The sequence below is a fragment of the Myotis brandtii genome, unplaced genomic scaffold (assembly GCF_000412655.1).
Source record: "Myotis brandtii unplaced genomic scaffold, ASM41265v1 scaffold250, whole genome shotgun sequence".
Taxonomy (NCBI): domain Eukaryota; kingdom Metazoa; phylum Chordata; class Mammalia; order Chiroptera; family Vespertilionidae; genus Myotis; species Myotis brandtii.
The window spans coordinates 4,314,981-4,327,185 of record NW_005359478.1 but is presented as its reverse complement, the minus strand read 5'-3'; the positions used below and the strand labels follow the sequence as shown (position 1 = coordinate 4,327,185).

The following is a 12,205-nucleotide window of genomic DNA, read 5'->3' as shown; positions in this document are numbered from 1 at the left end:
TCATCATATAAATGCAAATCAAACCACAGTGAAATGTCACCTCCCACCCACCTATTAGGTTGGCTATTATCAAACAAAAACAGAAACAAACAAAAAAATTCCAAAAGACAAGTGTAGGAGAGGCTATGGAGAAACTGGAACCATCATGCACTGTTGGTGGGAACACAAAATGATGCAGCCACTGTGGAAAACAGTATGGAGGTTCCTCAAAAAATAAAGAAGAGGACTGCCATATGACCCAGCAATCCCACTTCTGGCTGTCTGTTCCAACAGGCTATTTTAAGGTGTGTTTAATTCTGTACAACTCTAGATTGCTTTAACCATCTGGGTGGAGTTATTTCAGATTTTCTCACCCCATTTCCTTTTATGGAAAACAGCATATACAAAACAGAGGATTCAGAAGGTCTTTAGTCACAGAATAAGAACGAACCATGCCGAAGTTAAATTTAAATGTTGTGTTAAAATGCCGGATGACCCTGGAAATTATGCAGCAGTTTTAGGAGGAATTAATGTCTGGAAAGATGCTGGCTTGTTTCCAGACACAGTCTTATCGCCTAGGGTGTGTCTCTGGCCCCTATTTCCATCATTATTTTCTGTTTCTCTTTCACTCTCACTCACCTGAGCTGAGTCACTTAGACAATCCAGAAATTTGCTGCCAAAAGACTCCAGTCAGGAGGTAAGCAGTGCTAAGTGCTAAAGACATGGGTGACACCTGTGGCCACAGTTTAAAAGTTGAAACCAGCCCTAACCGGTTTGGCTCAGTGGATAGAGCGTCAGCCTGCGGACTCAAGGGTCCCAGGTTCGATTCCGGTCAAGGGCATGTACCTTGGTTGCGGGCACATCCCCAGTAGGAGGTGTGCAGGAGGCAGCTGATTGATGTTTCTCTCTCATCGATGTTTCTAACTCTCTATCCTCTCCCTTCCTCTCTGTAAGAAATCAATAAAATATATTTAAAAAATAAATAAATAAAAGTTGAAACCAGTCAGCACTATTGTGTGTTAATGCAACCATGTCAACTGCCTGGGTGCAGGTGCTAGGTGGATGGAGATTTGTTCACTCCCTGCCTTGGGGGGCGCATGTGGGAGGCAACCAGTTGATGTGTCTCTCTCACATCAAACTTTCTCTCTCTCTCCCCTCCTCCCTCCCTTTCACTCTCCAAAAAATCAATGGAAAAAATATCCTCAGGTGAGGATTAAAAAATAAAATAAAAAGAAGAGGTAGTTGACACTAGAGCTCAAGGCCATATTCTTTAAAGAGTTGAATTTTTGTGGGATCAGGGAGGGGAATTAATTTTTATGTGAGACTGAGGAACAAGGATACTTATATCATCTCCAGCGTTGTGATATGTTGGATGTGGGCAAAATATCATTCACTTGAGGAGGATCCAGGTGAAACCGTGAGAAGCACAGAGAGGAGGAAACACTCTGAAGTGTTTGAGGGTAGAGGGGTTCTGCTGATGACATCTGTGAGTTCCACAGGACATGGTAGAAAAGTTTGGATGGTTCCGGAATGGTGGAAGGTTGGGCCAATCAGGTGTGTACAGTGTCCTAAGCAGAGAAGAGTCTGTTGCTGATGGGTGACCTGGAAGCTTGGACTTGGGCGGGTGACTAAGGTAAATAGGGAGTTGAGACATGCTGACATTAGTTCTGGTGGTCTCTTAGGAGAAGATGGGTAATCCATTTATTCATAGCTTCTTGCTCTGGTTCGGACTCCTAGGCCATTTCTGATGGCAAGTCTGTGGGAAGAACAAGCTTATAGAGCTCCAAACCAATATTCCCTAACCCTCCCACCCGTCCTGATGTTTGTTATGGCACACAAAGTCCCAATGCCTCACCAGCCTGATCACCCTCTGCTGGTTAACATTCTATTGCATCGGCGTCATTGTTAGAGTGTATTTCTTAGAACAGAATATGCTCTGAATGTGGGCTGGGAAGAACACAGTGCCCTTCGCCTGTCAGCTCCTTTGATTTAAATGCTATTCTTAACATGCATCTACCTGTTTGTGCTTCTCAGTTCATGGTGAATAATTCTGGGACATTTTCTCCCCCCTCAGAAACTGCTTATTGTGCCAAATTCTTCCTACAATCCTATTCTTGTAGAATCATACAGTTCTTCAGCAAGATGGGCTCAAGATCTCATTTAATAGAAAGCATTTTGTAGGTGGGAAACAGTTTCCGTTAGAATAAATGATGAGTATGATTTGATATTCTGGGTCAAATACTTAGCTGGTTTAGAAAAACAAAGTACGAATGAACTCACTTGCTACTAGTTTCAGTTTCAGGGTGCGAATCTAAACCTCTTCCTCCTGGACAAGTTTGGGCTATTTTTCAGGACATTGTCCTGCTGGTGGAGGAATTTGCCGTTGCACAGTGGGATTTACCTAGAGCTTTGGCAGCTCAGGTATCTGACCTGGAATCAGGGCAGCTGGTCCAGCCACTTTATGGGAGCTGACCTGCTTTGGCATTTTAGTTTATTTCCTCTACTCTCTTAGCATTTTTATCTGAAAGTTAACAGTTAGTCCTGAATTTCATGCTGTCTTTTAAAAATTGCCCTGCTCAGCAAAGTCCTCTTTTCCCCCCACCTAATGTGATTTCTAGTTTATATTTTTATCAGATACCCTAAGTATTTCCTCTGCCCCCTAATCTGACTCATACAATCTGACCTGGTCTGTTCATCAGATTTGGTTAAAGCTACTGCTCATAATTGCTGCTTATCTGATCACAAAACCAAATGACACACTATACTATTGATGTCACCTACCTTTAATAACATTAAATAAGAAAACATGCTTAAAGTGAGCTTAATTTAGTCTGTGCCAACATCAAATGATACACATTAAAAAATAACATATTAAAAATTATAGTTTGAAATTAAATTGACACATTTGATTGTGGTAGGAAGATGAAAATTTTGACCAAACATTGTCAATTTAGGATGGGTTTAGTGAGTCTGCCCTTTGTCGAACAAGACGAACAGCAGCAACAACAACAAATTCCACAAATCATCTAAATTACTAAGCATCGACTTCTTAAATGAAGGTCCACAGCTGTGGGGTCATTTATGTATCTGGGTTTATGAAAAATAAACCTTGCTTCCTCTCATTTCCCTCTAGAGGAATTCAGATAAAATCTCTTTTGTAATAATTTCTTTGCTAGACAAGGATAACAACTTTCTTATCTCACACCCATTACCCTAGCCCTTCCATCCATTCCTGACTTTGAGCTGGTGTGGTATACTGGTGAAGTGTACCATACCAGCTCTGGAATTAGCCAGACCTAGATTTAATTCATGGCCATGCCATACACTAGTTTGATGTTACTTAAATTCTTTGAGCCTCAGTTTTCTCATCTGTAAAAAGGGGATGGGGTGATACTTGTAGTAGCTATTTTGATATTATCGATTTTGAGAAGAAGGTATTTAGTAAAATTGCTTTGGTTTTAATAAGAATATTGAAAGAACGGACTCAATTCAAAACCCTCGCTCTTATTTTCTTGGGAATATAACAATAGAAGAAAATCAAATAAGGAAATCAACCTTAAGCCTTTTTCTGGCTGAGAACAGTCTCACATAGCATAGCCTCAAATCAACAGTGTCTGGTGGAAATCTCCCGCCTCTAGGATAGTCAAGGCTTGTGGCATGATGGTTTCTAATTTGTAGCACTTGCTTGTATTTTAACCCCATTAGAATGTTCCCATCTGGCAGGACTTAGAGTCTGGTTAGTTCCTTTTTGAAAAGGCCAATGCTCTATTGCCCACATATGACAGGCCTTTCATTGACTAGTTGTTAAATCTAAAATGCTTGCCAGTAAGTTTCCCCCTGAACACATTCCAGTCAGGGTTTTGTAGGTACCTAGTTTACAGGACGAGCAGGAGAGAATTAGGTACTGCTCCTCCATTACTGACCGTCATCTTACTCATCATCACCTTGTGACAACATCGCTTTTCGAAGCATGAAATTATTTGCAGCTTTTATTGATCTTTCCTTGGTCTTTGCCTCTGTGGTCAGGACTCTATTCTGAACATAGCTGTGTAGTTTTAATATGGTCCCCAGAGCTGCCAAAGTTAAAGTAGAAGCTGTACTTTAGCAGCCTCATGAAAACCTGGGTCAATAGATATTTAATTCAGTTGGAAGTAAAATCGAATGTGATGTAGCCTACACCTTCCTTTCAAAGCAGCTTGTCCGTAATGGCTTGACATCATATCTCTTTGAGGTGGGTGCCTGACCCCTTGCTAAGGAGATAAGCACACCGATATTCTGGTACCATGATTTTATTATCAGGAATTACTGTAATCTCTTACTGTAAAATGAATGCCTTGGATAAACTTTAGAGACTCCAGTAACACTTGCCTATGTACGTATGGAAATTCAGTATTAAAGGTGGCATTTCAAATCAAAGGGGTGATGGAGTATTTGATACATACTACCGAGAAAATTGGTTATTATTGAGAAAAAGAAAAAAGCTTATTCTTATCTCACAGCAGGCTGTGAACTGAATTTCAAATTGGTTAGAGGATTAAGCATAATAAATGCTTAATGTGCTAAAATAATACAAAGATTATCGTAGTCTTTTTTTGAGAGAGGAAGACACAAGCAAGACACCAAACCTAGAAGTCACTCCCCTGTGCCCTCCCCCCTCCCCCCAGATATACAGAGAACTTAGGTAAAATTAAAAGTGTTTTTATGGTGAAAATTACCATAAACAAAATAAAAGATAAGAGACAGACAGACTGGAAGAAAATATGTGCAACATATGTAACACACAAAGGGTTAATATTTGTAAAACAAACAGAACCTTCATAATCATTAACCATAAAAAGCCAAACAATAGGAATTGTGAAATCACAAAGGAAGAAATATAAATGGCCCATTCACTTAAAAAATTAATAAAGGTTCTACACCCAATTATAATACAGGGTGTCCCAAAAAATGTAGACACACACATTTTTTGAAAGCTCAGTTGATGTTGTTTTCAGATTTAATCCATTGGAATGAATAATTATTCAAAGTGTGTATACATTTTATTGTAACACCCTGTATGTAGGACCAATTCCAATGTGTGAGTAAATTTATTGAAACTCATCAAACTGCAGGCTTACAATGGGTAAATTGAGTGGTAGGTCGATTATATCTCAATAAGGCTGTTAAAAAATTCCTTCGCAGTACTTTTTGTTTACAACATTTTCCTTAGGGAAACGCACACATATTTCCCATGGCCTATAAGGTCTTGATTTATTCAGTTTGTTTGGCTTTGATCCTTCGGAGTTCTCCCCCACCAATCTCCTTGCTCACCAATTGCCAGCAGCCCTATGCCCAGCAATGCACTGTACTCTCTTTTGCCTCAGGGCCTTCCTACCTGGAGTTCTTTGCCTGAAATACCCTTAATCCTTCACTTTTTTTTTTTTACTAATCCTTTACATCTCAGTTTAAATGTTACTTCCTGAGAGAGCTTCCTTAACACATCCCTTCACAGTTTAAATCAGGTTATTCTGTCATTCTCTCTCCCAGGTCTGTCCCTTTAGTTTAAAGCATTTGTCACAATCTGTAATTACATATTTATTTTGTGATGATTTGTTTAATTTCCATCTTTCCGCTGGAAGGTAAGCTCTAAGAGTGTAGAGAGCACACCTATCTATAGACTCATTTTCAGGGGATATCCTCCAACATTTTATCTTAACAGGTCAACTAATTTAATTACCCAGGATTACGTATTGCAGTCAGAATACCTTGAGGGGTTCACTACAATGTGCGCTGCTAAAATGAAATGAAGACACTTCATTGGAATTGTTTCTTCTTTTTACCAGTTAGGCGAATGATAACATGAGCTCAGAGAAATTTTCAGGCTCAAGTAATTGCAGGCAAGCTCTAGGGTATAGAAGTCTGAGTTCTCATAGTTGTCCGAATGCTTCTATACACATTGGCAGAATTGATGGTCAAAGTGCGGACACTCCCTTAATTGATCACATATTTTCAGAGAGCTGCATTCTTGCCAAAAGCATTCAGGGAAGATTTCTAAAGGGTATGTAATCCTTTTAGAACATCAGGTTCCTGCTTACTTGTATTGGGCTATTTTGGTCCCTCCGAGAATTGCTTTTAAAAATGTTTATTTATTTATTTTTATTTAAATATGTTTTTATTGATCTCAGAGAGGAAGGGAGAGGGAGAGATAGATAGAAACATCAATGATGAGAGAGAGTCATTGATAGGCTGCCTCCTGCATGCCCCCTACTGAGGATCAAGCATCCAAGCTGGGCATGTGCCCTGACTGGGAATTGAACCAGTGACTTCTTGGTATCTGGGTCGAAACTCAACCACTGAGGCACACTGGCCAGGCTAGAATTGCTTTTAGTGACTTCTACCATCAGTTAATACATAGAACAACATTATAAGAAAGAATGTACTCCTGCTGAATTTGTTGCAGAAATTCAGTGTTCTGTATCACCCAGTGCTCTCTTTGAGAGAACCTCATAGCCTTTCAGGAGTTCAGACTTGAATATCCAGCTATACCCATTGGGCATCTCCATTGTACGCAGAACCAGGGACAAGAGTTAGTGAGATGATGGAGTTGAACATTTATACATAGAATCCTTTTCTATTAAGAGTAGGAATGAGTGGCTTCCAAATATTTAGTAGGGTGTCATTTTCTCTAATAAAATTAAGTGGGTACTCCAATATGTAAAACAGATAAAAGAGCTGGCTCTGGCTGGGTAGCTCAGTTGATTAGAACATTGTCCCAATATGCCAAGGTTTTGGGTTTGATCCCAGGTCAGGGTACATACAAGAATCAACCAGTGAATGCATAAGTAAATGGAACAACAAATCAATTTTTTTTCTCTTTCTCTCCCTCTCTGTCTGTCTCTCTCTCTTGAAAAAAGAAAAAAAACAAGAAATAAAAAAATGATAAGAAAGCTGGAGTGTGAGTTGGATTGCAGGGAAGGCATGCTTTAGTTTTTTCTCCTCTCATTTAAGTATCTTTGGTCCCCTGAAGTAGGTAGCAAGGGAGTTACAAGTCACTGATCTAGTCCAATCCACCCATTTGGAACCCTTGTGTCCCCCACTGAGAAACAGAAGCACACAACTCATTTCATAAAATGGAGAAAGCCATGGGGTGGGGGTGGGGGGTTTCTTCCTATTAACATAGGATTAATTAACACACTCTCTGATCTAGACCAGTCAATGTTGTACGTATAAGAAGTCACTAAGGGTTATTTTTTTTTAAAAAAAGCTTCAAAACTGGGTCAGCAGGGGGAGCCATTTGCTAACGTTTCTGCATTTCCCGTGGTATCTCTCAAACTTGCTGCAGAACTAGTAATGTATTAATATTATTCAAGCCTGTGCAGCCCTGAGCAGTGAGCAAAGCATTTCTGTGAGAGTTGAGAGAGAAGTAGCACATGGAAGCAAAGCCTCCACATGGTCCAGCTTCTTTGAATTCTTCTGATTTATCTCAAAAAATAATGCAAATACTGACTCTCCCATAAATTTCCATAAATTGTCCATATTTACTTTGTTTTAGTATTATTTTTTGTTCCAATACCCCCCTTCCCTCTCCTTTGGTAACCATCAGCTTGTTCTTTATATTTATGGGTCTGTTTCTCATTTGTTTATTCATTTTTGTTTTTTAGATTGCACATAGAAGTGAGATCATACAGTATTTGTCTTTGTCTGACTTAAGTGATGCTGCCCAAGCAGGTGCCATTTGGGGGAGGGAGAAGCGTCACCATTATATGTAGTTGCAAGTTTTGATGCTTGCACAAGATGGGACATTTTAGTTATGACAATGAAAATTTTTTGGTCAGAGTACCATTTATTTTTAAATTGTGTATAGTTAATTATTGAGATACACATTTTTCCCCCTACGGAGAATAAGGAGGATGGTATCAGGGAGTGAGTAGGGGGACTGTTAGGGATGATAATGAGGTTAATTTTGTACATATTGCATTTGAGAAGCCCATGACATCTACTGTTGGAAATGTCCAATGAGGAGCTAGGTCTATGGCTCAGAAAAAAATAAAACAAGCACTAAAACGTGCATCAAATGTCCAATGAGGAGCTAGGTCTATGGCTCAGAAAACATAAAACAAGCACTAAAACATGCATCCCGCTGAGGTTAACATAGTAATGATAGCTATCAGTAAACACTTACCAGGACTTAGGTTAAGCATTGTATGTAGATCACACCATTTAATCCTTACAATACCCTTATGACATAGGATGTATTATAACTCCTCTGTTATAGCAAGGAAAACAGAAGTTTAGGAAAAGTCAATGATTTACTCAAGCTCACACAGCTATTAAGTATTAGACCTTTGATACTGGGCTCAGTTCTCTAAGTATCCCCCACTACCTCCCAGTGAGACACATTGAAAGACCCAGAGCATTGAAATGTAAAAAGACAGATATTTCACATAAAACTGGCTCAGCAAAGGGTACTATTTGTATACACTAAAAAGAATTTCTGAAAATGTCAAATTACTCTGGGAGATGAAATGTCTCAGAAGTCCTGACTTAAAGGATATGTGCAAAAATCAGTGTTTCTTATGTGCAAAAATATGTGTTTAATATGTTTCCTCTTTTGCTAGATTTCTGGGATCTAACGAAATGAATTATTTTTTTTGAAAATTCAGTGTTTCTTATGTGCAAAAATATGTGTTTAATATGCTTCCTCTTTTGCCAGATTTCTGGGATCTAACGAAATGAATTATTTTTTTTTTGAAAAGGAACAAAACCAAATACTGTTTCCCAGTATGGTTTATGGAATGCTTTCAAAATGAGGAATGAGAGCCCTTTCTTTCTATGGAATCTGTTCTACACTACAGCCATAGAATAGGTCTAGCACGGTCATCATTAGAGAAGAAGAGGGGGGATAAGCAGAGAAAAAAGATTCATGTGGGGACTCAGAAACATAGCGGTGTACATAAAGGGAAAGACCCACCAAATTCAAGACACATCCATACACACTCTTGGGCATAAAAAGAGAGAGAGAGACATAGAGAGAAATATCCTTGTACTATGACTTTTATGATACCACTCTTTTAAAAAATATTTGTATTGCCCTAGCTGGCTTGACTCAATGGATAGAGTGTTGGCCTGTGGACTGAAGGGTCCCGGGTTCAATTCCTTTCCTCTCTCTGAAATCAATAAAAATAAATAATATATATTTATTAAGAATATATTAAGACTTCTGAAGTCATTTCAACATTAGAAACCACAGGCCTCAATGGTGGCGTCAAGAGGCCTGGATGTATGTTCTGGAGACCTATGTCCTGACTTAGCCACTTATTAGCTCTGATACCTTGGACAAATCAACTGACATTTACTTGAACAAGTTTTCTAATTTGTTGCATTGTGTTGTTCAGCCTTGCTTATGAAGACAGAGCTTTATACAGCAAGAAATTCAGCTACCATCACTAGTGTTTCTCAGAGATTCAAAGGCAGGCAGAGCAATCTACTCTGTGCATCTGACAAGCCATTTAGGTAATCTTTTATTTATAGGAAAATTAGAAAAACAGCCACAAGCAAAACCAGAAAGAGAGTGAGTAAGATTGCAAAGGGAAATGGGGATTCTTGTACAGTGCGAGTTCGGGTGGCCTTGAGTGTTCGGTCCCACTGGTTCAAGATGGCATTTCTGGCTCCTTTCCATTTTCCTGGGCCAGTCAAGCGGAACTGGTATGGTGTGCACGGGCCAAAGAAGATGGCCAAAGCCAGACGTGGATCCGTCAGGAGCATAGAGAACAGGTTGGGTTTGGCATTGATATCCGTCAGCAGTTCGTCTATGTATGTGATATAATCTGATTGTAAGGCTTTGCAGTAACACAAGCCAAACCTTTATAAAAGGAAGATTGGGGAGCAAGGGGAAGACAGAAAGATAAAATAATCATAATCTTAGAACAAGTAAAAGTGCCAAAAGTTAACAATGAGGCTGAACAATTTGGAATGGTTCCTGGGTTCTTCCCTCCATGCCCATAGCTGTCTATCTAATAGTCTCACTATATTATTTAAAGACAAGATGGGTTCCTTGAAAAGATACTGTATACACATGGTGCTTCAAATACTTACAATGCCTCTATTATTAGTTTAGTTCTTTTGCCAGATGATTAGCAATTTCTAGAAAAAAAATGTATTTTACATAATTTTACTATTCCTAAATCTTTCTAAAACTCAATTATTGCTAGGTATGTATAATATAAAAAGCCACAAAAATCAATAGGGTGGAATGTCCCTGTAATGCTGGTATTAGTCCCTAAAATCATTGACTGAACTATGTGATAAGAAGCTTTTACACTTTGTAGCTCTAATTAATGGTCTATGTTATATTAGAATTCCATAACGGAGATCAAATCATATTCCGGGTTCAGGATGTACCATGAAAATAGGTCAATACTTGAATTTTGAAGTATATATGAATGAGAGAAGTGATATGCTTCTTAATGCATTGATTTTAAAACTTTTTTTTGTCCTTAGAAACCTCTTTTTTTTTTTAAGTGAAATTTCACATCTAAGCCCTAAACAGTAAAACAGATAAAAACAGAGATGTTTGGGTTGGATTAGGAGTGAGAGAGGGAGCCCAAGACCACCTTCTTTACTGCCACCTCCCTTCTATTCTCTTTGGTCTTTGAATGATAGAGTTTCTAGACAAAGAGTAGAAAAGCGGAAATGTCTCCTCTAGGGAAGGTGTCAACAAACTTATTCTGCAAAAGGCTGGAGGGTCAGTGTTTGAGGCTTCATGGGCTATATTATGGTCTCTATTTCAATTCCTCAACTCTGCTGTTATAACTTGAAAGCAACCATAGGCAGTAAGTAAATTAATGAGTGAGGCTATGTTCTAATAAAACGTTATGGCCATTGAATTTCATATAATTTTCACATATCACAAAATATTTCCATTTTCCTCCCCCCCCCAGCTTTTCAATTCCTCAACTCTGCTGTTATAACTTGAAAGCAGCCATAGGCAGTAAGTAAATTAACGAGTGAGGCTATGTTCTAATAAAACGTTATGGCCACTGAATTTCATATAATTTTCACATATCACAGAATATTTTCACTCCCCCTCCCCCCAGCCATTTAAAAATGTAAAGAATATGAGGCTATGTTCTAATAAAACGTTATGGCCATTGAATTTCATATAATTTTCACATATCACAAAATATTTCCATTTTCCTCCCCCCCCCAGCTATTTAAAAATGTAAAGAATAAAACAAGTGGTCGGTAGATTTGGCCACCAGACCATAATTTGCAGACTTGCTCTAGATTGGGTCTGAATAAAAATAAGACAACTGAATACAGATTTGTTGAATGAATACATAAGCAGACAGACCCTTTTAGTGTCAGCGTGAACAAACCTGTTTGCCTTCTGATTATGGAGAAGGTATGGAATAATGTATCTGTTAGAGGAGTGTTAACGATGTTTGAGTTAGAATCCAAACTCCATGTGGTACAAAGATGACCATGGTTTGAAGTGATGATTTTGGGACATTAAAATGTCTCAATTTCCCTCCCCCTCCTCTCTTCTTAAACAGACTATCCTAGTTTTTTTCCTCTAAGTCTCAGGCGCTTCTTTTTTCTCTAGCGTAACCCTCACCTCTCTTTGTTATGGTTTTTGCCAGATTCAGTTATAATTCAAAAAGGACACAACAGTCGTTAACTTACCCACTGGGCCTGTTCTCTTTCCTGGCATTAACTTCTTCTATCATGACACTTCGAGGTGGCAACTTATTCACACCTGTAAAACAAACAAAAATGCAATTTAACTTTAGGTTTAGGTGCTTGCTTAGTGGGTAAAGATGCTTTCCCACCGCTCAGCATTTATTCCTAGTACCCAGCTACTCGTCGGCTCTTCGGCAAATGTGCTAGCAGCCTAAGTGGCCTGGTGGTTGGTATGTTCCTGGCCAAAAAGATCAGCATCTGGTCATCTTGCTACTTAACTTGATATGACAGAACGTCACATCTGGTTTGCCTGAACTTTGTCATTGAATTGGTTAAACTCTTAAATTTTAATTGAATCAGTCCATTCAGTTCAACCTAACTGACTTTTTTGAGCTCTGGCTTGTCTTTTGTGCTGATAATGGCACGGGTTCATTATGATAGTGTAATTCAGCGAACAGTAGAATACATTCTGCTTTTAAAGATTCTGTTGCTTTGGCCTTAGCTGGTTTGGCTCAGTGGATAGAGCGTCGGCCTGGGGACTGAAAGGTCCTGGGTTCGATTCCGG

The 12,205-nt window shown here is 38.9% G+C and overlaps 1 protein-coding gene across 1 annotated transcript in view; it reads right to left on the bottom strand.

Annotated features, from left to right (window-relative positions):
- Positions 1-9,187: 9,187 nt before the first annotated feature.
- LOC102256699 (dimethylaniline monooxygenase [N-oxide-forming] 1) overlaps positions 9,188-12,205 on the bottom strand; it is a 20,011-nt gene continuing 16,993 nt past the window's right edge. The window contains exons 7-8 of the mRNA XM_005867643.2: positions 11,644-11,750; positions 9,188-9,820 (exon numbers count right to left, since the gene is read on the bottom strand). Coding sequence (XP_005867705.2) covers positions 9,484-9,820; positions 11,644-11,750 — 444 coding nt within the window. The 3' untranslated portion in view covers positions 9,188-9,483. The remainder of the gene's footprint in view (positions 9,821-11,643; positions 11,751-12,205) is intronic.